Source organism: Grampus griseus (assembly GCF_964374135.1).
Source record: "Grampus griseus genome assembly, chromosome: 3".
Classification (NCBI taxonomy): Eukaryota; Metazoa; Chordata; class Mammalia; order Artiodactyla; family Delphinidae; genus Grampus; species Grampus griseus.
This window is the reverse complement of record NC_139019.1, coordinates 64,368,360-64,393,359: the sequence shown is the minus strand read 5'-3', so window position 1 is coordinate 64,393,359 and position 25,000 is coordinate 64,368,360. Positions and strand designations below refer to the sequence as shown.

Sequence of the window (25,000 nt, the reverse complement as noted above, 5' to 3'; positions counted from 1 at the left end):
TAGCAGAGTGCTCCCCCAGATTGCAGGGCGCGGCCCCAGGGGCCAGGCGACGCCATCCCAGCGGCGCCAAGTGCCGGAGGCTCACTCCCTCCCCAGGAGGAAGGCGAGTCCCTCCCGCTTGCTTAGCCAGAAGGTCGAGGGAACGGCGCGCGTGTCCCTCGCCAGCCGGCCCTCTGGGAGCAGGGCGGAGGGTGACACCACAGGGAGTAGGGCCGAGGGCGGCAGAGATCAATCCTGGGTACCGGCGCGGGGTCACAGACAGGAGAGGAGCGGGAGAAAGGGGCTGGTGGGGGGGGGGCCCACGGCGGCTGGGGCCGTAGGTCTGCCTGTGTACTCGGCGGGCGCCCAGAAGTCTGGGGCCGCCAAGGCTCCAGCTCCGCCGGCTCCTGCCAGAGACTCCAGGCCGCACTTTCCCCTCCTCCCAGCGCCTTGTCTCCAGTGAGGAGCCGAGCGCGGGCGGCGCGGGGGGAGGGGCGGCGACGGAGAGAACAGCCAGTTGTTTAAAATCCTTCTAGAGCAGTTTCTAATTCCCCCCTTGCGCCGGGGTTCGGAGGGGGGAGGGGGGTAGAAGAGCGGGTGGAGGGAGGAGATCGGAGAGGGAAGGAGGGAGGGAACCCGGGAGGGAGGGAAGGAGGGAGGAGACTGCCGCTTAGGCTGTAGCCGCCGCCGCGCGCTTCGGCAGGCCGGAGGGAGGGGGGAGGCCTGTCAGTCTCATGCGTTGCCTGGGCGAAGGGGGCGGAGCTTTGGCGTGGGGCGGCCAATAGTGGGGGTAGCTGCGTGGGTCGCCATGGGGACGGGGCTGTTCCCGGGGAGGCTGTGATGGGTTGACAGGTGCGTGACAGTGGGAGCTGCTCTCGGCACAAGCATGTACGGCAAAGGCAAGAGTAACAGCAGCGCCGTCCCGTCCGACAGCCAGGCCCGGGAGAAGTAAGTGTCTCCGCTTCTCACCCACCTCCGCCTTCACACGCGCGCACACACACACACGCACGCACTCGCACACTCTCTCGGAGACACACAGACACTCTCCGCCCGGGGAGAGCCTGGGGTGGGCTGGCAGGGGGAGGGGTACGCGAGGTGGGGCATGCGGTGCGGGGAGCGGCTGTTTCCCAGGAGGGGCTCGCGCGGGGCGGGCGGCCCTGGGGTCTGGCGGCGGGAGGGAGCGAGTGTATCGGGGGGCGGCGGCGGTGCTGGTGGCGGGGATTGGAAACTTGTTTGGGTGATTGAGGGAAATAACCCACGGGTTCATCTTCTCACAAAGTAACTTTAGAGCTGGGGTCCGGGGCTGCGGGGAGCGGAGAGACTACATGGGTCGTGGGTAGGGGGAGAAAGGGCAGCTGCGTGGAGGAGGGCAAGCGGAGGGAATGTGGGTGTTTGGCGGGGAGGGCAGCGCGAGCGGCCGGCAGCGCGAGGGGCGCCGCGGCGGGGGCTCGGGCGCCGGGACTCGGGGCCGGGTGCGCCGAGTGCGCCGAGCAAGGCGAGGGCGGCGGTGCCGGGCGCGCGGCGGGCGGAAGCCGGGCGCGGAGCGGCCGAGCGGGGCCCCGCCGGGCGCGGAGACGCGCGCGGGGCGCGGAGGGCGTGTGCGGCCGTGGGTCGGGTGGGCGTTGGGGCTTTCTCCAGAGGGCGGAGGAACGCGGCATTCTCATCCCCGCGCGCCTCGCGGAGCCCGGGCAGGGGGCGCCAGGGGCGCCGCTGAAGTTTGGGAGTCTAAGACCGAGTTCCCTGTGAGGAAAAGTGTGCTGGCGAGAAGCGGGATCTGCTGGGGTAGGCTGGCGTTTCTGCCGCTCTCAGGCGACCCAACTCCGCGGCGGCGGCGGCTGGAGAACTTTTTTTGGAGACTTGCAACCTCCCAAACGTCTGGGGGCCTCGGCGGCCCGGGCGGCGGGCCGGGCGGGGGTCGCGGGGCGCGGAGGGGTAGCCGTGGGAGCCGCGGCGGCCGCCGCGAGGAGGGCGGTCTGCGGTGGGGAGGGGGCAGTGGTCCGAACGGGGACTTGCGGGAAGGGTAGAAGCGTGGATGCGGGGAGGAGTTAGTTGTTTGGTCGGGGTGGCGGGGAGATACAGGTGTTAACTTCGGTGGGAGCCCAGAGGAGGCTGGCGAGAAAAGAGCCCCTCCCGGCCTGGGATGCCACGGTCACGGCAAGCTGCGAGGCAGGGTTGTTTGCTGCTATTCTTATGTACTTGTAACTGTGATTTGCTTGTTACTAACAATGAGAGCGAATAGTGACTGTGACCACTGAGGAAGAACCCCTCTTTTCTGTACAGCAGATCTTACAGTGATTCCCAGTAACAACCTCCACTCTGAGGGTGAAGTGTATCCTTGTCATTGGACGCGCTCTGCCTTTCCTAGGGGTTCAGACTGGGTAAAAGTCTGAGAGCATCTCTCAAAAGCTGCTTTAGTTACCTTGCGCGCGGAAATAGCTGCGTAAATAAAAACCGAACGTGCAAACTACCGAGTTTCCCTCCTAGCTTGAGGCAGTTAGTAGTCGTCTCCTGAAAGTTTCTTGTGCCCTAGGGATGGAAACATTTCCTAATCTTCGTGTTGGCAGCAACACACATAATTCCTATAGGATTTAGGGGAGGCAGGCCTTGATGTGGCAAAACAAAAAAAATTAACGGAGAGGTATTCACCCCCCCCCCCCAGAGGTATTTTCTGAGTTATATTCAGGATCTTGTTGCTGTGACAAAGAGTATGTAAAAGGCTTAGCATTATAGCTTGGTTAAGAAACAGCAGGTTACTGGAATTGAAGTTTTGAAATAGCCTAATCTGTGTGCATTTATTATTTGGTTGCAATATATCTGAGAAAATAGAGACATTTAGGGAAGATGTTTTAATGATTACAGAGTATTTGGATTTCACATTTTTGGAAGTGAAGGAATTGAAATGTGTATTGAGGTCTTATTTATTTGGGGAGTGGTTGAATTTGAGAATTAAAATAATTTTGTATTTTACTTGAACTTCCAGGAATGGCTGAATTTAATCTATATTCTGATAACTTTGTAAAAAATTTTTTTAAGTATCTAATACAATAATGAGGAAGTTGAACCTGGTGTGTCTGTAGTCCTTTCCAGCTCTGATTCTGTGATATTGCCATTTTGCTGTCAAATCTACCAAACTGAACACCAAGTAACATCTACTCTTGTAAGCAAAGTGGTGACGGTTCTGCTAGATGGTGCTATTTGATTTAAATATATTTCTTCCATTCATTATAATTGGCAGCAGGAATCCTGGACTGGTTTGCCTTATGAACTAAATACAGGTGAAGAGGCCACTTTTGGAGAATTGACAATGATTGTTCTGGGTTAATTGTCGTTGCATTAATTTCTAGGTGAATGTTGCTTGAATCTAAGACAAACATTGAGATAGATTCTGTTTTATGGGATAGACTTAGTTTCATTTTGCTGGGAGAGTTGATCTGATCACTCATTTTTTCCCTGTATGTGTACTTGGGACTTTAACGGCAGTATTCTACAACAAACAACCTACTAAGTTCTGAAGATAGGAATCTTGAAGTTGTCTTTAAAATGGATGCCCCCAGATTTAAAAAAAAAAATTTTTTTTTAAGGTGGCAGATTTTAAAAGGTACCTGAGTGAAGACAAATGCTCTGTTAGTAAGCAAATCAGAATTGTACTGGCCTTAAAAGTCACAGAACTGTTTTTCAGTAATGAATATGTAAATATTTATTTTACTCTAATAAAAACATTCTGAAAACTGAGTCATTATTAAAAATAATGGCATGCACATAAAATAAAAATATTGGTTTTCTAATCTGTCAAGAAATGTATTTTCCAGTGAGTTCATAGTAAATATCAGACAGACCCTTACCTATATTATATCTTTGCTTTCTCTTTTGTTAAGAAGTCATTATATGAAATACTTGAAATTAATTTGTAGGTTTTGCACAGGTTCTATATTTTCACTATACAGTTCTGAACATAAAAATGGCTGAAGTCAGGTTAATTACTGATTTTGTTGTTTTAAAAGCCAGACAGATCAAGTCTATACAAAAGTTTGGATTAGGTTTAATTATAGAGAGAGTGATTGAAAACCCTTGGAGGGAGGAGGGATGTTTGTGTAGAAATTTAAATTCTGATCCTGTTAGGTCATTTACCCCTTTAGCAGGTTTTCTTTGTAACACTGCACTGTAATCCCAATTGCAATTAGGTAACTGTGGAATTGGTTAATGTCTATCTTCCTCTAAAATGTAAGTTTCTTGAGGGCAAGGGATAATGCTGCCAATTTCTTCTCTGAGGTATCCTTGACATTAAGAATAGTGTCTTCAAATGTCAAAAGCATCAAATAGTGTTGAATAAATGAAGATGTTAGACTCAAGGGCATTTTTTCAGTGTGAAATTTTTTTTTTCAATGACCTCCAAAATAAGAACTTTGGAAGTTTGAGTTCCATATTCTCTAGCCTAGGTGTATTTCAAAAATAACCGACAACAACAAAACAGTAATCATTATTTATTTGTCGTTCTATGTGTCAGTCACTGTGTTCAGCACTTTATATATATTTTCTCTAATTCTCCCAACAATTCTGCAAGGTAGTGATTTTTTTTTTCTCCATTAAAGAAATAAGAAAATTCTGAGTAGTTAAGTAACTTTGCCCAGGGTTACACTACTAGCTGGATTTCTAACAAAGATACCTCTGCTTAAAACCTGTAGTGGAAGATGAAAGATGCATTTTTTTTCACTGTCACAGATTGCTTTCTTGATTTAGGGTAGAATGCTACAGATTTAGGGAACAGCATTACATAATCAGGTATAACAGACTGTAAAGATTGATCAGATATGCAGTTTTAACCATTGGTGCACCGTATGCTTATAAACTCCATTTTAACAGATTACAGATATGTGTGTGGTGTGGGGAAGACAAACTTCAGGAGGGAAAGTTGGAAGCCTAAAATAATGGAGAAGCCTTGTTTCTTGAGATTTTTCCTTCCGGAAATTTGTTTTATCACTTAAGTTTTGAAATTAGACATTGTAGTTGTGAACAATTTCTGTATGAAATGTTGCTGAACTTTAAGCTACTCTGTATGCCACACTGCCACAGAAAGATTAACTGGCACCTGCAAATAGATGAGTTGTGATACTGCTGTTTCTTAAACTAATTTCATCTTTAAAGTTGAGTAATAGCACAGAAAGATGAATCTACTGTAAAGCAACATTGAACATAAGGTACACATACTGAACAGTGATATTAAGTAAACTTGTCAGAAACTACAGAAATCCAACTGTGCATCTAACCTGGGACTCTGAAAAGTAACTTTGGTTTTTAAACTATGAAAACAACATATACTCATTTTTCAGTGGTTAAAGTCTAAAGATCATTTAAATGCTACTCCATATAGATGATCATGCTTATACATGAAGTAGAATTTAGTCGAATTCTGGTCATTTAGGAAAAACAGTAAGTAAATACTACTCCATATAAAAGAGAGTTTGTAGAGATTAGTATCTACCGGCATTTTTATTAAGTTGCCCCCCTAAAAATGATAAACTTTTCTTCTTCCTTCCTTCCTTTCTGAAGAAAATAAAGTTAAGACAAGTGAAGTAATACAAATCTCTTCAGAAACTTGATTGCATTAATGCAGTTAATGCAATTCAAGATTTCTAAAACTAATGAAGGAATATCTTTATGGGGATGAAATTTTCTATAAGATTAAATTGACTCTTTCCTTCCCAATCCCCAGGATATTTCCTCCAAAATACTGGTATCTAATATGTCATCTTAGCTATAGGAGCTTTTCTTTTGATTGATCTCTTTTCCATTATTTTAGAAGTATCCAAAAAATGATTTTTTGAAGGAACAAACCTGAAGAAAAAAAGCGTAAGATGTTGAGAGTTAAATTTTAGTATTGTTTATCTACAGGTTTATTACTCTTAGAAATAGTATTAGTGTGTTTTGAAATGTATTTTTGAAATGTATTTTTTCAGAGCTATGAAAGAAAAAAAATGGAAAGGTTTATTCCCACACTTTAGAGCCAGTTTGCCATATAAAACCAATTCAGGATGAAAAAAAAAGCATCAAGTTTTAGTTGCTTTGCAGTAGTGAAGTAAATGTGTCTTACATCTTCAATTACTACTAGAAAATAGAATTATTTTGTTTTGAAATTGAAACATACTCTGTGGGTGGGGGTTGGAATACCTAGGTTGCCATTTATTAACACTTCACCCCAATAGTTTATAGAGTTAGAAGTAAAATTTGGAAAAAAATTTTGTATTTAGAATGTTCTCTCTTCCATAGAGATCACAACTGTTATATTAATGTTGGGACATAGGATTGAGGATTAATGTACTGGATTTAAAAGACATGAAACTACTTCTTGGAATGTATAATTTAAAATATGTATTGAAAATAATTATAATTTTATTTTGGAATATGTGGGGATATTCTCTACTATTGTGTGTACACTATTGCTTTGACATTGGTATGGAAAATATTTTACTAGTGACATATTGTTGCTTAGTAGTATGTGAGCCTCTGTAAACATGCTAAAATATTAATTTTATTAATAACTTATTGTTTCTCAAAGGAGGGCCTTAAAATAGCATTAAACAATAGAATAGGATATATTTGTCAAAATCTGAAAAGAGTTTGGGATAAAAAATAAGTGGTTATATTTAGATTTTAAACTTTGCTTATCAGATTTCGTATGTATTTTACATATGTAATATCTATTAATGTAAGGTTTTGTTAACATATGTATACGACTAGACTTCACATGACTTATGACTTGCACTCTGAGAGTTATTTGATTACTGTACCAAAACCCTATGTATACTATAAAGAGTGATCTGAAGGATGGTCTACCAAGATTTATATCCTACTTGTTTTCAGTAGTGTTAGAGAAATAGTAGAGGCTATTCTTCCCCAAACTCTGTATCTTAGTCACTGTGTGAGATGTTGAAAAATAAGCAGAAAAATGTTCCATCCAGGGAAGAATAGAGTTTTTCCAGATAACTTTTAATAGCCCTACAAGTTGCTCAAATTTATGGTTGGTCATAATGAGTAACTGGTAATTTTTGTCACAGAAGGTTGATAGTTAAAGATTTTTGAAAAGTGGAACTAATGTTTTTGTAATATTAACAGAACCAGAAATTTATCTGGGCTCATAAGAGCCTGGGCATTTCCAATACAGTGAAGGATTTAATATTTGTTCTTTGTTCATCTTTAAAAGAGACAATTTAGTTGGTTTCACTTCTTTAGTAATGACAAAACTACCCTCATATTTCACTTTAAGAATTTTGATTATTCTATTTCATGTAGGGCCCATACAGTTTTCCGACAGTAATGAGCCATCATAACATTTTAAATCGCAATTCAGCTGGAGTGAGCTTGAACCAATGACCTAGCAATTTCTTATTTTTGATCTTCTGTATTAATTTTGCTTCATGGCATATCAAACAAGTAGTTGAGCACAGAAAAAATTGTAGAAACTGAAGTATAACACTTCATTTTTTTTTCTTTTTTAAAAGAATTTTAAAATAACTATAATATAGTTTTAGTTACTAAAATATTTTAAATTTTTAATTAGTATAATCTAAGCAATATTAAAATACTGATGAAATATTTGTGAAGGTAAGTAGATGAAAATTTTTATGAGGCTCTGTCCGTGTCTAAGTTAAGGGAGGAGTTGATGCTAAAAACAGGGTCTCACCTGAAATTAATGATTATTTTTCGTCAATGATCTGATATTTGCCTTGATTCTTCTTTTTACCTACTTCAAACTTGAGAACAAAACCAAAAGCTTCTTTACTGATGGAAGAAAGCGAGGTAAATGAATTATTTTATTAAAAATGATTTTATTTAAACAGGATTAAAATGAATGTTTTCTGTAAAGTAACAAAATCCTAAATACTACATAAAGAGCTTGTGGAGTTTTGTCGTAGTAAGTTTAATGTTTAATAGTAACAATAACAGCAAATACTGTCGTTTGAGTATTTTGTTTCTGTTTGGCACTTTACTTGCATTGTCTCATTTAATCCCCTCAAGAATCCACTAGACTGTAGGTACTATTTTCTGTTAATGTTACAGAAGAAACAGAGGCTTAAGAGTTTATTGTGCTTTGGGGGGCAGGTATCAAAACAGGAGATAGAAAATGGCTTAATTGATCAGGGCTTTAAAATCTCAGAAAATGGCTTAATTGATCAGGGCTTAAAAATCTCACATAACAGGATGTCTGGAAGGAGGTAGTTTCAGAGTTGATTCAGGGAATCAAGAACACCAAGAGATAAGCTTCTCTGCCATCGTCATGGTTTCCCTCTCATGAATGCAGCATCCCTGCATCAGGTTCCCAGTATTACTTTGTCACACAACCAAGTATGAAGGCAGGAAAAAGGGCAAGGTTTTTCCTTTATGTCTCATTAATCAGAGAGAAAACCTTTTCTGGAGGTGCTTAGCAGATATCTTCTTTTGCCTTATTGAAGAAAACTGTAAAATTCCTCTCCTAAACCAGTTACTGGCAAAGGTAATGGGATTACCATAATTGGCTTAAATCAGTCATCCTGTGGGCTGGAAATATTTCTCCTTTGTACCTGACTACCTAAACAGAACTGGAGGTCTTTGGCAAGGAAGATGTATCTTGAGGATATGGAGAGAATAAAGTGGGTCCTTGCCTTATGGAACTTACTTTCAAGTTTGAAGGGGAAACATATAATAATAAATGAGTAAATAAATATAGTAGGCAATTTCAGGTAGTCATAAGTGCTAAAAAATAATAAAGTAGTGTGGCGTAATAATAGAGAGTGACTGGGAGGCTACATTAGATTGGGTGGTCAGGGAAAGGTTCCTAGAGGATACGTTTAAGCAGAAACCTGAGTAATATTGAAAGAATCAGTCATGAGTAGGTTTGGGGTTAAGAGCATTTTAGACAGGTCTAAACTGCCATTGAGGTAACCTCTCAGCATCGGCATAATTGCTCAAGGATATGTAGAATATGAGTCAGAATTGGGATGAAGCTGTACCTTCGAGAGCCTGGTTTTGGTTTTTATTGAGGAATTGGGTGGTGGGTTTAGTTTATCTGGGTTTTCCTAAATAATAAGGTTGCATATCTCTTATCTTCTAAACCCTAGGGATACAGTTGTTCCTAATGAGGAGAGTGGAACATATGGCCTTTATAATAATGTTGACGGTAGAAATAGCTAAGATTTATTAAATACTTAAAGCCTGTTGGGTTGACAAAGGATGGTACAACTGGCTAATTATTTCTCATAAATTTCCCAGATTGGATTAGACCCCCTTACTCTGTGCTTCATAGCAACCTCTACTTTTCCTTTTTCACATCTTCACAAATTTATGGATTATTTGTGTGATGTTTAATGTCTCATTTTCTGGTTAGATTGGGAGTTCCCTGACGAGAAGAACCATGGTTGTCTTCACCAGTGTAGTCTCACTGCTTAGCACAGTGCTTGGAGTTCTGATTAGATATTTGTGGAGTAAATGGATCAAGGATGTAACCTGTTATAAATATATCACAACAGGATATCACTATATCTAGCTCATTTTCTCCCCAAATACTTCTAATATTTAGTATCAGGATTAATACGTAATTCCTAAAGAAGAGTTTTCTATAATATAGGCATTTAGTAGTAGTGTCTGCGGCTTTCAGGACTACAGGAGATTACCTAGTTGTATTAGTATGAAATGTGTGTATATTTTTAATATGAATTTTTGATAGAATAATCTTTTTTGTGTTTCAGCAAATTTAATAATATAAATGGAATCATACTTTAGAGTTTCAGGGTATTTTAATATGCTTTATTTAAATCTCTCGATAATTCTGTGAGGTAGGTGATAATTCCCATTGACTGTAGAGATTTGTACATGGAGATTGACTTACCCAACTAAGGTAATACAGATAATATGTGGCAGAGCTTAGTCATATTTAGATTTTTTGTGGTTCCAAGGTTAGTGTTTCTTTCATTATACTACAGCTGCCTCTTTTACAATAAGAGATTCATACATATTTTAAGAAGGCTTAGGTATGGATTTGATGCAACAGAGAATCACGGACTAGAAGACAGTTAAAAGTTTATGTCAATACTCGAATGAAGGTTTAGGCTAATTTTGGTTGATGAACTCTATTCTTTTGCCAGTTAGCTTCAATTTGCAGAGTTGGGGTAGTGGTTTTTTTCCCTTTGTGCCTCTCTCCAATAAAGGAGAGAAAGCTTCTTGATATGGATTATTGATAGAACATTGGTTTTTTATTTTTATGGTGGTAAAATATATATAACATAAAATTTACCAAAATGTTAACCATTTTTAGGTGTACGTTTCAGTGGCGTTAAGTACATTCACATTGTTATGCAACCATCACCACCATCCCTCTCTAGAACTTTTTTATCTTCCCAAACTGAAACGCTGTACCCATTAAATAATAACTCCCCATTTCCCCTTTCCCCCAGCCCCTCCACCTTTCTGTTTTCTGTAACAATGAATTTGACTGTTCTAGATACTTTGTATAAGTGTAATTATGCAATATTTGTCTTTTTGTGTCTGGCTTTTTTTCTTGCTTAATCACTTCAACAACTTCATAAAGTTGATATAAGCCCCATTTTACATAGGGGGAAACTGAGTCTCAGTGAGGTTATATACCTTGTCCAAGGCCGTGTAGTAAATTGCATAGTAGGGATTCAAACCCAGGTTTCTGACTCCACTACCCATTGTAAACATCTTGCCTCACTGTGTTTCATTGCTTCATACGGGGGAAAAAAATAATGGGAGCTGTGAGGGTGGTGAGTGGGAGGGGACTGCGTGGATAGTTCTCTTTACACATATCCACCATTTTTACTTGGGGTTGGATGCACTCAAGAAGAGAGAGGTTAAGGAAAAAGGTTAAAGAAAACATTTTACAGTTGCTAAGAAGGTGGGCAGAATTACAGCTACCCAGAGTGTTCTACAAATAGCTCCAAATTCTTTAGCTGGTATCTGAGATTTAGCAACATGGATGTAATGCTTGTCAAAGAGGAAGATGCCAGTTAAGAACTTAGGTTATAATTTCAGGTGGAGCTGTTTCTCCATTCTTCTTTCTGTATCTAGAGGGAAAGTAATCTGGCATAAATTACTCTACTTGGTAAATTTTAGAGGCAGAAATAAATAGAAGAATATGTAATGTGTAGAAAAAATACTCTCTCCTCTAATAATGAGTTTATTCTACTTCTCTCTTCCAACCAGCATATGGTCTATTGGTTTTTTTGTTTGTTTTTGGACTAGGGCATCTGGAAAGTTCCATGTGGTCCAGGATCAATAGTACAACCATATTGAATCTATTACATAGTCATTTCTGTAGTACTGACTATTAGAAAAAATAGAAACAATTCCTTTGTTTCATTTTTTTACAGTGTGATGTAAACATTGTATTTATAATTGGATTAAAATTATGAGTATACTTTATCAGTACATATAAGCAATAGCTATTATTAGGAAGCTATTAAAGGTGTTTCAATAAGCATTTTTTCCCCTGAATTAACCTGAGAGACTGATATTATTATTCTTTCATTTAGAAATATTATAATGAAAAAAACTTCAGTGAGTTTTTTTTTACCATAAAATGCATTACATTTACATAAAATACATACATTTACACAATATACATATGTGTATGTATATACTAGGAATAGTTTTCAGGTAGAAGTTCATTTTGGGAAATGACTTACTAATTCATTTTTAATTCAGATTGGTACTGGTCAGTTTTGTAAGTGAGTTGGGCTTACAGATTCAGGGCCAAGAAGATTAGAGTATAGGCAAGTTTTTACTAAAACATTAAATGATGTTTCCATTTCCAATCTTTGTGATTTTTTTTCCAACCAGCACCTTGGATTTTTACTGACTATGGTAGGCTAAATAATGGTGACTCAAAGATGTCCACATCCTAACCCTTACAGCCTGTGAATATGTTACCTAGTACAATGAACTTTGCAGACATGACTAAGTTCAGGATCTTGGATGAAGGATCTTGATATGGGTTACTTCCTACCTAGCTTATCTGTATGAGCTCAGTGTAATCACAATTATAAGAGAGAGACAAGGGTTTCAGAGTCAGGCAAAGGCCATGTGGTGACAGAAGCAGAGAAAGAGATGGGAAGATCTGGTTTTGGAAGATGCTGCTGGTCTTGAAGGTGAAGGATGGGACCATGAGCCAAGGAATGCTGGCATCCTTACCAAGCTAGAAAAGGCAAACAGATGGGTTCTAGAGCCTCCAGAAGAAACAGAGCCCCAACACCTTGATTTTAGTACTTCTGACCTCCAGTATTATAAGATGATAAATTTATGTTGTTTCAAGCCATTACATTTGTAGGAATTTGTTACAGTAGCAGTAGGAAACTAATATACAGAATTTTTGCACCTCAGAAAAATCTACCTTGACCATACCAAGCTGGTAATACCAAGCCATGTCCAGGGAGAAGCTCAGACAGTTTTTCTGGTTTTGGATTGAGAAATACTTAATATAAAACTTGGGTTTTTTGTTTTGTTTTCCAGCTTTTGAGATATTATTGACATACAACATATATAAGTTTAAGGTTTATATTGTGATTATTGGATATGTGTATATATTACAAAATGATTATAACAATAAAGTTAGTTAACACCAAAGAAATGATGCTTTTCTGTAAGATGGGGATATCATTAACAATAGCCCATGATACAGCAATCACTGGCAAAGATGCTGCTAGTTAGTAAAATGTTTCTGTGTTTGTATTAGTCAGATCCCCAGTAGGATAGCTACCTTAAAAGAATAATTAAAGAGTTTAATGAGGTATGTGCATGATTAAAACCCACTGGGGATAGAGGAACACCCAGGATTTAGGAACAAGAGAAGCTTTTTACCCCTCTTAGGTCTGAGGGGAAAAGAGAGAGAGCAGTTACCAGAACCTGATGAACACTGTGGTCATTGTAGAAAAGCTACTCTCCTGGAGCTGTGGTTTTATGATGGGGACCACAGCCATGGTCAGACCCACTGTAAACAGAGGCTGGAGGCCTGGCAGGGAGGGGATCTTCTTTCTTCTCCTGCCCTCTGATCAGCTGATGCCTCCTTTCTGTAGAGCCCAACTGGGAGCCATAGGGTAAGGGACCTGAGGTGATATACTCTGTAGAGATCAGTCTTCCTGGTCACAGCAGGGCAGAAAGGCAGGACCAATGGAGAATACCCAGGACAGTGTTCAAGTTTTTATGCATTTGAAGTAAGTCTTCCAGTTCTTTGTATAGAATGGCCTGAGAAAATAGAGCTTTTTGAATAGTTGGGTTTGGTCAAAATAGCTCTTAAAATTAGTGTTTTTTTAAAATACATCTTTATTGGAGTATAATTGCTTTACAATGTCGCATTAGTTTCTGCTGTACAACAAAGTGAATCATCTATATGCATACATATATCCCCATATCCCTTCCTTCTTGAGTCTCCCTCCCACCCTCCCTATCCCACCCCTCTAATTCGTCACAAAGCACAGAGCTGATCTCCCTGTGCTATGCAGCAGCTTCCCACTAGCTATCTATTTTATATTTGGTAGTGTATATATGTCAGTGCTACTCTCTCACTTCGTCCCAGCCTCCCCCCTCCACCGCCCCTGTCCTCAAGTCTGTTCTCAACATCTGCATCTTTATTCCTGCCCTACCACTAGGTTCATCAGTACCATTTTTCTAGATTGCATGTATATACGTTAACATACGGTATTTGTTTTTCTCTTTCTGACTTACTTCACTCTGTATGACAGACTCTAGGTCCATCCACCTCACTACAAATAACTCAATTTCATTCCTTTTTATGGCTGAATAATATTCCATTGTATACACGTGCCACATCGTCTTTATCCATTCATCTGTTGATGGACATTTAGGTTGTTTCTATGTCCTAGCACTTAAAATTAGTTTTTAAAACCTGTTTAACTACTTTATGGTACTATAAATTTGTATACATTTTATGAGGTGGGGATAATATTCCTTCTGCTTTCTGCTCTCATTTCTTATTCATTTAAGAAATGCTAACTGCCTCTGATATGTCAGCCTCTGTTGAGCCTTCTTCAGTCAGATCTGAATAACACAGTAGTCTCGCCCACTAGGACTGACTGCCCAGAGGAGGGTCACTACCAGTGATCACCACTCTGGGTAACACACCGTATAATGGGTATGCAGAGGGTGCTGTGGGAATCCTGAAAAAGGTCATTGAATCCAACCACTGCCCTGTCAGTAGTTTACAAAATATGGTGTTAATTGTCATTTGTAAAATACTAATTTCTTATCTGTTATTTAAAAGTATATTTGAATTTAAAAAATTTAAAGTATAAGAATTAGTTCTATATAGCATATCATTAATAGCATATTTGCCTTTTACATAAATCTCATGACTGTTTCATTAAAGCGTTGAAATGTAACTGACAGGTTTAAGATGGTTATTTATTTTTTGTTATATAGTTATAAAAGATACAATAAATTAAGGTTTGTCAATATATATTTAATATAGTTGCAACATGAAATGAATTAACTAAAGTTTACAACCATTGCTGTTCTAAGCAAAATTCTTAAGTACTTTCATTTGATCATTAATTTAGCATGCTTATATTCATTTAAAATCAACAGTGAGGAGCATATGTAGGTCAATTTGATTTTTCTCTTGGGAACTTGAATAAAACGGCATTTATTTGAAAAATCTTCCAGTAAGGGCAATGGTCTTGATACCAGTTGTAAGATAACCAGTTATTGACTGGAAAGGCAATGATGGTACTGGCTTAAGAGGGTAGCATATCATCTTTAAATGTTTTCCTTATAAATACTTCTTAAATATAGAAAAATCTTTCTGCTTAATAGATTTATGAGACTTTTAAGTCCATTTCCTTTGCTGGTTGGTTGTCTATATGGTGTATACTGAGAATTTGTTGATGTTATGGATATACTTCTCATCTACTTTGTTTGTCCCCTTGGCAAGGCTAGGAACTTTGAAATGTAGAAGAATTGTGTACGTGTTATAGTAGCCTGCTGTCATTTAGAGTAAAGTAGAGGGAGGGAGATATTTTCGTCAAACTGCAAATGGAAACTAAGATGAAAAATATCTTATTTTAGGTTTACCAGCCCTTTAAAGTGCTAAAGATTGCGTAGAGATATTTTGCTGTGTTTTCTGTTTTACCACATTTTCTTATTGTTAATACATAAGTAATACAACAAATTAAACAATGACCTTTTCATCCATATGGTTAAAAAATTACAAAAGGCAAAGCCGCATCACCTACCAATTCATTTAAGTAGCTTTAATTAAAATAAAGGGTCTTGGGCTTCCCTGGTGGCGCAGTGGTTGCGAGTCCCCCTGCCGATGCAGGGGTCATGGGTTCGTGCCCTGGTCCGGGAAGATCCCACATGGCCGCGGAGCGGCTGGGCCCGTGAGCCATGGCCGCTGAGCCTGCGCGTCCGGAGCCTGTGCTCCGCAACGGGAGAGGCCACAACAGTGAGAGGCCCGCGTACCACAAAAAAAAAAAAAAAAAAAAAAAAAAAAAAAGGGTCTTGACTCTTCTAATCAGAAAATATCATCCTTTTGTTCATCTACTTTAAATGAATGGGTATTTATGATACAACATGCACATTTCTGATGGTGTCTGTAGTTAAACATTTGCTGTTTTTTTCAGATAATTGCAAGACTGATGATGTTTAAAATTTTTCGGACTTCCTTTGCAGGGCTCAGAGAACAAGTTTCGCGTCTTTAAATGCATAGAAATTCAACTAGTTGAAATAAGTACTACTTAGTATTCAAGGCCCTATTTAGACAAAAATAGCCACTGTGACAGGCTTATGGGAGATCTTTCAGTTTGCTAAATTATATTGCTACAGGTAAATACTGTCTAGTGTATGATGTTTGGTCAGATCAGGGTAAGTTATATAGAAAGAAAAAAGAAATCATTAAAATCTAGGGTTAATAATTTCTTACATTTCCTAATAGATGTGATCTATCAGCAGAGTTGGAGGACTATAAAGGACAATTCTTGAGACTGCTTGATTTTGAGTAATCCAATTTAGGTAGATTATAATAAATTCATATTATGTGAAACATATCACTTAGTGCAAATACTTCAGTTTTAAGTCTAAAGAGCTTCCACCTGTGTGGCTATAATGGGGGTTTCTGATCCTTCTCTTTCAGCTGTTGACGTGTGATGAGAATCCCTACAATTGTAATTACTATAACTAAGGGAGACTCATTTTTGTAATGCTTGAAAAGTCGTGGGAGCCCTCTCTATTTCTTCTGTTTGTTTATTACCGTAAGACTAGTTCTCTTCTCTGGCTGACTTCCAAGTTATATTTTCCATTCAGTGGAATCCTGAGATTATTGGGGCCTTCATATTTTTTTCTGTTGATGACTGATAGTATTTGATCTTGCTGATTGACATTAAAATGAGCGTAATAAGACCTTTATAATTGGGGGATTCTGGGCATATTTATTTTATCTGACAAAGAAGGCTACAGTTTTAACAATCAATTAAAATATTTCAGAAATTTAAATCTTTTGAAATTATCCAAGTTGGAGGATCTTAAAATGTAGAATTACTTTCTCAGACCTCTTTCCTTCCAATAATGAGAGGAATTATTCATTTAAAATGTATGAAGGTAGAAGTTGAAAGTTTCTTGAATGTGCTGTTTTTCTAATTGTCTAAAAAGTTAAGATATCACTTAATCAGCAATGGATCAGGCTACTAAAATAGCTAAGGAGCGGTGGGGGTGGGTTGTGGAGTGTCTTTTTTCTTTTTAATGTTTAATAGAAAGAGCATAAGATACTCTGTTGTACAATAGTGATAGTTGCATCTGTACAAGACTCAATTTCTCCTGTAGTCAAGATTTCTTTTTTCTGTGTGAACCACTCAAAGTAACCAAACTGCAAAGCTTTATACCACATATAAAAGCAGCATTCAGACTGCTTGTTTTCCTCTTATTTATTTGCATATGTAACTTATTGTATCTGTAAAAAGGGAAGTTCTTATAAAAAGCAACAAAACAGGAAAAACAAGCAAATTGTCATTTCTTCTGGTAGATATGATTCAGAGCTTAGTTTAAAAAATTAAGTTTTAGAGATTCCATTTAATCTTGTTAGAATTTTGATAGGAAGTTGAACATGTAAAAGCAAAACTATTTATTTAAAACATTTAAAACGTTATTTACAAGATGTTAAAAGTAAATTTACAGAGTGCATTGGCGTTACTCTTATTGCATGTCTTGCAGTCTAGGCTGTAAATTATTATTACTTTGTTCCATAAAGACCAGTAATTTTTAATATATGTTTACGTTGAAGTATTTATCCACACTATGCATCATGGATTACCACTTTATTTTGAAAAAAGAGAATGATAGTTTCCATATTTAGAAACTGAAAGAAAAGAATTAAGGAAAAAATTGAAGAACCAGATGCTTTAACATCATATGTCATTCATTTTTGCATACTTAATTTCTGAAGTAAATTTATATTATGGTTCTAATTGAGTAGGTTCTTTTACTTTTAATGAATCTTTGGCAATATCCTATGGAAAAATATCTTTACTTATGCCAAGTAAGGTAGAAAGATTTTGATATAGTATTTTAAGGATTACTATAAAGATTTTCTAATTCATGTAAGTGAACGTTATCAGAGATAACCTTGATTTGACATAAGACATCAAATCAACGCCCATCTTTTGAAGCCAATTTTAAGGCCTTGAAATCTAATGCTCCAATGCATTGCAGTGTTGAAAAGCCAAAAGACTTTGTTCTCCTGACATGATAATTGAAATAAAGATAGAACTTTTCATTTCTCCATTTAAGTTAACTTTATAATACAAGAAAGTTTGGTTTTGGGTTTTATCTTATCACCTTCTCAAGTTATACAGAACCAACAGGGAGAAGAGAAGCAAAGTTTTGGGTGTTATCCCTCCCAAGTAACCTACAAATAAATGGTTCATTGTTCTTATGGAAAAGGAAAAGGATTTCTTTTAATTTGGATGATGATCTCTTCTATAGATGTGTTGAAATCTGGAAATTAAAAAAAAATCATATTAATTGAACTCTCTTTGGATAAAGTAGTTGACTTTCTATTTTTTAAGGTTCTTTACTGGAATGGTTACTGGAACACTTGAAATGGATAAGCATTTTTGCCTGAAGCTTATTTAGGCAGCCAGGAAATCTTTCTCCCTTACTTGGCATAAGTAAAGATATTTTTCCATAGGATATTGCCAAAGATTCATTTGGCTTGGCAGTCACATGGATTTGTGATTACTTTTTGAGGGCAATAATTCTACTCCATGAAAATAGTAGTCAGTATTCTTTAAATCCATGGTCATCTAAAAAAGGTAAAGGGTTAATGTATAATTTCTTAATAAACTACTAACATATTTGAATGACCTACAGAACACAGCATATTAAATTAGTGACTTCGTTATCTTGCAGTAACAATATGGTGGACATTATACTCTTTTATAGACAAAGAATCTTGAGACAAAAGTAGTTAGAAACCTAAGGTCATACATTTTAGTGTTTAAAGAATCCATATTTGAACCCATTTTTTTTCCAGTGAACATTTGTTTTTAAATGAGTATAGAGTTTCAGTTTTGCCAGATGAAAATTTCTGGAGTCTGTTTACAACAATGTGAATATACTTAACACTATTGACCTGTACAGTTAAAAATGGTTAAGATGGTAAATTTTATGTTATGTGGTTTTTACTACAATAAAAATTATATGAGAAGTGATTTTTTAGGGGATTTACTTATTAAATAAATTTTTAGTGAAGAATAACTGGAGGTAAGATGTTCATCATTTTGGTTCATTTCTTATCCAAAATGAATCTGCTGAAATTTTATCACTTAGGAGGAACCTCAGTTTCTACTTATATTTGGACTGAGATATAAAAAGTCTAGTTTTTTTATTAGCAGAAGGTTATATTTCTTTAAAAAATCTAGTCTATGATGTAAAGTTAAAAGATAAGATATAAATCAGAGTTATGGTACTAGAGAGTAAGTGTATTTCAGTTTGTCACTCTATATGAGAAGTCTACTTTTCAGTAGAGGTAAAACTCAAGTAAGCCTACAGATTTTTAGTTACAGATATGTTTTTTACTATGTAAATTTTCTTTTAAAATTACAATTTCTTTTAAAAATAAAATAATTTTCTTTAAAATTCTTTTAAAAATAAAATTTATTTTTAAAAGTACAACATCTCTGGGAATTCCTTGGCAGTCCAGTGGTGAGGACTTGGCGCTTTTACTGCTGAAGGGCCCGGGTTCAATCCGTGGTTGGGAACTAAGATTCCACAAGCAGCATGGCGTGGCCAGAAAAAAAAAAAAAAAAAATCTCAATTAAAAAACAACCAACCATTGGAAAAAGCCAGTGTTTTTCCTGGGTCCCTCTTATGTCTGTGAGAAATTTTATTTTATGCACCTATATTTTGTAAAATTGTTACTCTTTATTTTATCTTTTAGATTAAAAAGATTGATAACATGGGCCAATTGTTTAGAATTAGGTATTTTAAATTATGAGATTTAGTGTATTTATATATGTAACTATCTATTTGTTTTGACAGTAAGTGTAGAGGGTTGAGTTAATAATACTCCCCAGTTCATGGCATAGTATCATCTTTGGTCCATGTCAGGCGCCTCTACCGTTTAATTCACATTCATGATTCCTTCACTCATTCATTTATTCCTATCTGCTTCCATTCCCCATGTGTACAACCTCCAGCCATATAGGAAACAATTTAGGTCTATCTGTCTTGCTGTGTGTGTGTGTGTGTATATATATATATATATATATATATATATATATATATATATATATATATATATGTATATGTATATATATATATGTGTGTGTGTGTATACACACACACACACACACACACAAGGATAAATATAACCTAATTCAGTGATTTATAAAAAGCAAGTTTAACATATTGAAAGCATTGAGAAATCTAAGAGAGTATATTATTTACCCTTTTAACTCATTGACTTTTTAAGCTCAAATTATTAAAAGATAGACTTCATTTTCCATTAAGCACCAAATTTAGTTGTTCTTTGCAATTGGCTATAGCACTGCATAGGGCCTCAAATGTAGTAGGGATTCAATAAATGTGTTGATTCCATTTGATGCCACACTTACCAGTTTGTAAATTGGCTTGGTCGTTTGCAAAGGTTAATTCATTCTTGGGGGCCTTAATATTTCAATATGACTTGGACATCAACCAAACAACTAGAATTTATTTATTACAAAAGCAATAAGATGTAGTTTATTATATTTTCTTTTTTAAAATATATATATATATTTGGCTGTGTTGGGTCTTTGTTGCTGTGCTTGGGCTTTCTCTAGTTGTGGAGAGCGGGAGCTACTCTTCGTTGCTGTGCATGGGCTTCTCATTGCGGTGGCTTCTCTTGTTGCAGAGCACGGGCTCTAGGTACCCAGGTTTCAGTAGTTGCAGCACGTGGGCTCAGTAGTTGCAGCACCCGTGCTCTAGGGCTCGCGGGCTTCAGTAGTTGTGGCTCGCGGGCTCTAGAGTGCAGGCTCAGTAGTTGTGGCACATGGGCTTCATTGCTCCGTGGCGAGTGGGATCTTCCTGGACCAGGGATCGAACCTGTGTCCTCTTCATTGGCAGACGGATTCTTAACCACTGCACCACCAGGGAAGTCCAAGATGTAGTTTCTAGTTTACAGTCTAGTTGGTGATAGTGTTTCCCCCTCAATATTATTGCTTTTGATTCACTATTGTGTATGGTAAGCATGTCAGGTTTATTTCAGTTTTTTTTTTTTTTTTGCGGTACGCGGGCCTCTCACTGTTGTGTCCTCTCCTGCTGCGGAACAGAGGCTCCGGACGCGCAGGCTCAGCGACCATGGCTCAGGGGCCCAGCTGCTCCGCGGCATTCGGGATCCTCCTGGACCGGGGCACGAACCCCGTGTCCCCTGCATGGGCAGGCGGACTCTCAACCACTGCGCCACCAGGGAAGCCCTTATCTCCGTTTTAATGAGACTGAAGACATTAAGTGGCTTGTACAAGGTTACTTTGCTATGAAGTCATCCTCAGGACAAGGACTAGAATCTTCTGATTCCTAGGCCAGTGTTCTTAATTGTATATCCGTGTTTTCAAACTCTTTTCCAGAAGGGACTGAAGGAGGTGACGTGGTATGAAATGAGGGCCACACTATAGTATAAAATGAGGCCATATTAGAGTAGCTCCAATATTAATGTTTTTAGATAGTGGAGTAAAAAGAAATGTTTTATTTTTTAAAAAGTGCCATTCCATTTAACAAAACTTAGAAAATCATTGCTGTGTATCATTGTTGCTGCTTTTGTTTTGGGATGAAAATTCTAGGTCAAATTAGTCAGTGTTAACTCCACAATAGAATGAGAAAAAAAGTGGAGATCAGTTTGGGTAGTATGGACATTTTACCAATATTAATTTATCCAGTCCATGAGCATGGAATATCTTTCCATTTATTTGTGTCTTTAATTTCTTTATCAATGGCTTTCAGTGTAGAGATCTTTTACCTCCTTTGTTAAATTTATTCCTAAATATTTTATTCTTTTGATGCTATTATAAATGGGATTTAAAATTTTTTCTCTAATAGTTCATTGTTAGTATACAGAAATGATTTTTGTATGTTGAGTTGATATCCTGCAGCTTTACTGAATTGATAACTATTTATTGAATGAGTGAATGTTGAATAAATAATGAGTTATCAAGAGATGATTGATTTATATTCACTGTTCTCTGAGAAAAATCTCAAAGTATATACATTTGATGAATATTTCCATTAAAATGATTTTGTCTTAGTGCATAATAGTAGTTGGAGTAATGTAGCCATGACTTAATGTACCAGCTTTGGTATGTGATTTCTTTAATACCCACAGCAACTTTGAGAAGTTAGTAGTATATCCCCACTTTATAGATGATGAAACAGACAGTTGACACTTGCTCAAAGCTAGTTAAGTGGTGAGATTTGAGCCTAGGTATTTCTGTGGCTAAAGTTAGCATGACTTTACTTTGCTGCTTCCTAAATTAATGCTTAAGTTGTCTGGAAAATTCACTTCTGATAAACACCCTTCCCAATGATGCTGGATAAACGAGGTGTTACTGTAATAGGTGCTAATTGAGTGGCTCAGAGAGTACGTGCAAGAGCAATTAAAGAAGGAAAACGTGTGTGCTGAAGTCATGAGGGAAGGTTCTTGGAGTATCTGTGGAACGTCATTCAGTTAGTGCTACGAAAGTGTTCAGAATACTGGACCTTGCAGGATATATGGGATATGAGTAAGTATATATCGAGGAGAGGAGAGTTATTTCAGTTTGGAGGAAGTGCTTGGAGGCTTGGAGGTATTGTGGGTATCTTGAAAGAAGTAAGGACTTGTGTGACTGGAAGAGAGGATTTAGAATGGAGAAAAATAGGATTTGTTGAAAGTGAATGAGGTGATTGGGGGCAGTATATAGTCTACAAAGAATTTAATTTTTTCTGTGGTTGTCAAGATCAATGGCACTGTGGGATGAAGTAATATTTTAGGAAGTTGAATTTGGTAGCAGTGTGCAGGTTTTAAGTTAGAATAGTGCAGCATTGGTAGCACAGTGAGTAAGAGTGGCAGTTCTGGCCCTGGGCTTGAATTCCACCTCTTCTCCTTACTGGCTTATGAGCTTGGAATGTTACTTCACTTCTGTCCTTCAGTTTCTCCTCTGTGAAATGGAATTGAACAGCAGTACCTTTTGCCCAATCCTGGAGATTCTGATTCAGTGGGTCCAAGGTGTGGGCCGGGAGTGCCCACTCCTCCCAAGTCAGATTTAGTTAACCCCTCCTCTGTGCTTCATGTTTTCTTTCTTGACCTCAGGTGAAAAAACATTGAATTAAACTCCTCAGATAATGGCACACTGTCAGCTTTGGCAAGTACAGGACCCTCTCTTGTATTTTATTTACAGTAATTCTCATTTATCCCCAGTTTCGATTCTCATTCCCTGCCTCCGAAGACATCCATGCTAATGTTTTTGAATGAGTGTGTATCTTTAAAAAAAAAATGTGGTGTTTTATGAACATGTATGTTTTTCATTTATATAAATGGTATTCTGCTATAGATCTGTTTCTTTTTTCACGCAACACTCTAATAATGCCTTTTATGATAGAAAATTTCAAACATACAAATGTGGAGAGAAGAGTATAACACACTCCCATGTATCTGTCGTTCAGCATCAACAATGATAAACTCATAGCTAATCTTGCTTAATAAACATTTGTAACCTCTCCACAATTCCACCTCAGCAAGCTGTATTATTTCAAAGCAAATCTGAGAGTTTTTTTCTGTAAGTATTTCAGTGCTTAATACTTAAAAAAAAACTATCCATTTGAATCTCTGTATATATATTTCATAACTTGAAACTTCTTCAGGTGTTTGAGTATGCATCTATGACAACTTACTTGTCTGGTCCTCTGATGATGATCACCTAGATTGCCTGTCACTTCCGGCTACCCCAAACAACTCTGTGATTTCTGTTTTCATACGTGTCTTCTTAAGGGCTTTTGGGAGAACTCTGATTTTCTAGGGTAAGATTTCTGGATCAGAGTGTACACATTCTTCATTTCACTGAGTACGGCCAGCTGGCTTCCCAGAATGGCTGTACTTCTTTACACTCTATCCAGCAGTGCATGAGAGTTCCCTTTCCCTTCATTTCCACTGATGCTTTGTATTCCCACACATTATATTTTTGCTGGTCTGATATTTGTAAAGTGTATATCATTACTTGAATTTTCCTTTCTCTGATTATTAGTGAGGTTGGTTATCTTTTCATGTACTTGTTATCCATTATCCTTAGAGTTTTCTGTTCTTGCTGTTTCTTCTGCCTAGAAAACTCTCCTTATTAGCTTGGCTCACTCACTTCATTCAGATCTCTGCTTAAATATCATACCCTTGACCATCTTATCTAAAGGAGTACTCTTCATCACCTTATGTCTTAGTTCTGTTTTATCTTTCTTCATAGTATTTATCACAACAAAACATAGTATATTAATTTTATTCTGTATTTATTTATTTCTCCTGCTCAAGTTCCTTGAAGGCAGGTGTCTTATCTGTGTTGTACACATCTGTAACCCTAGCACTTAAAAAAGTGGTACTCATAAATATATGCTGAGTGAATAAATGTGAATTTGCTATTTGTATCGTTGCCCATTTCCCCTACTCAGCAGGAGTTCCTTGAATATTCTAGACATTAATACTTGTTGATTTTAGATATTATAATATAATCCATTCCATTGTTTGCTTGTTGTCTGAGCTGGAAGAGTTCTCCAGAAGTTAAGTAAAATATTTGGGAATATTTTTAGATCCTGTGATTCTTAAGCCTGATCGAGAAGGATTAAATAGCTGACTTATTTTGTTGCTGTGACTAACCATCCCATCAAGTAGTAGTCTTAATATTTTGTGTGGTATCCATCCAGACCTGATTAGTAGCTGGCAGATTTTAGGTCTTCTACAATTGTGGCTATTTTCTAAAATTTCTGAAAATGGTATTAAGCTGGGTGGTTGATAAATATACTAGAGAATGTGGAACCGAGCCTGTCTGTATATCTGGTTACTTTTTTCCCACTTAGTTTTGTTTTAAAACCACTATTCTACCTAATATTTTGTTTCATGATGATTATATTAACTAGCAAGCATGCCTGTGACTGTGAAAACAATATAGCAAAAAGAAAACCCCGGGTTACTGATGTTATTTGTGTGTGTTTTATACAGATCTAGTTTTACTTTTACGTGGAATAATCAGGCAGCATGTATAACAGTTCAACAGTGAATGCATCTTACCAGTTAAAAAATCATTGTACAGATTTAAGTTTTTCTACGGCTGAACATCTACTGCACTGAACGATGGTTACAGCCAAATTGTGGATTCTAAGAGTGCATGACTGATGGCATTTTAAAGTAGAACAAAAATTTTGTTCAAAAGCTTAGCATCAGAGGAGAGGGGGAGATGCCTTGATATTTATCTAGTCAGCTTTCTTGCCTTTCTTCTAGACGATGATAAACACTAGTGATGTCTTTGAAATCCTG

At 37.8% G+C, this 25,000-nt stretch overlaps 1 protein-coding gene across 3 annotated transcripts in view; it reads left to right on the top strand.

The window, feature by feature from the left end:
• Positions 1 to 800: 800 nt before the first annotated feature.
• Positions 801 to 25,000, top strand: part of SSBP2 (single stranded DNA binding protein 2) — a gene marked incomplete at its 3' end in the record, with an annotated part of 297,670 nt that continues 273,470 nt past the window's right edge. For all 3 annotated transcript variants that reach the window (XM_082651181.1, XM_082651180.1, XM_082651179.1), the window contains exon 1: positions 801 to 927. In XM_082651181.1, coding sequence (XP_082507307.1) covers positions 866 to 927 — 62 coding nt within the window. In that variant the 5' untranslated portion in view covers positions 801 to 865. The remainder of the gene's footprint in view (positions 928 to 25,000) is intronic.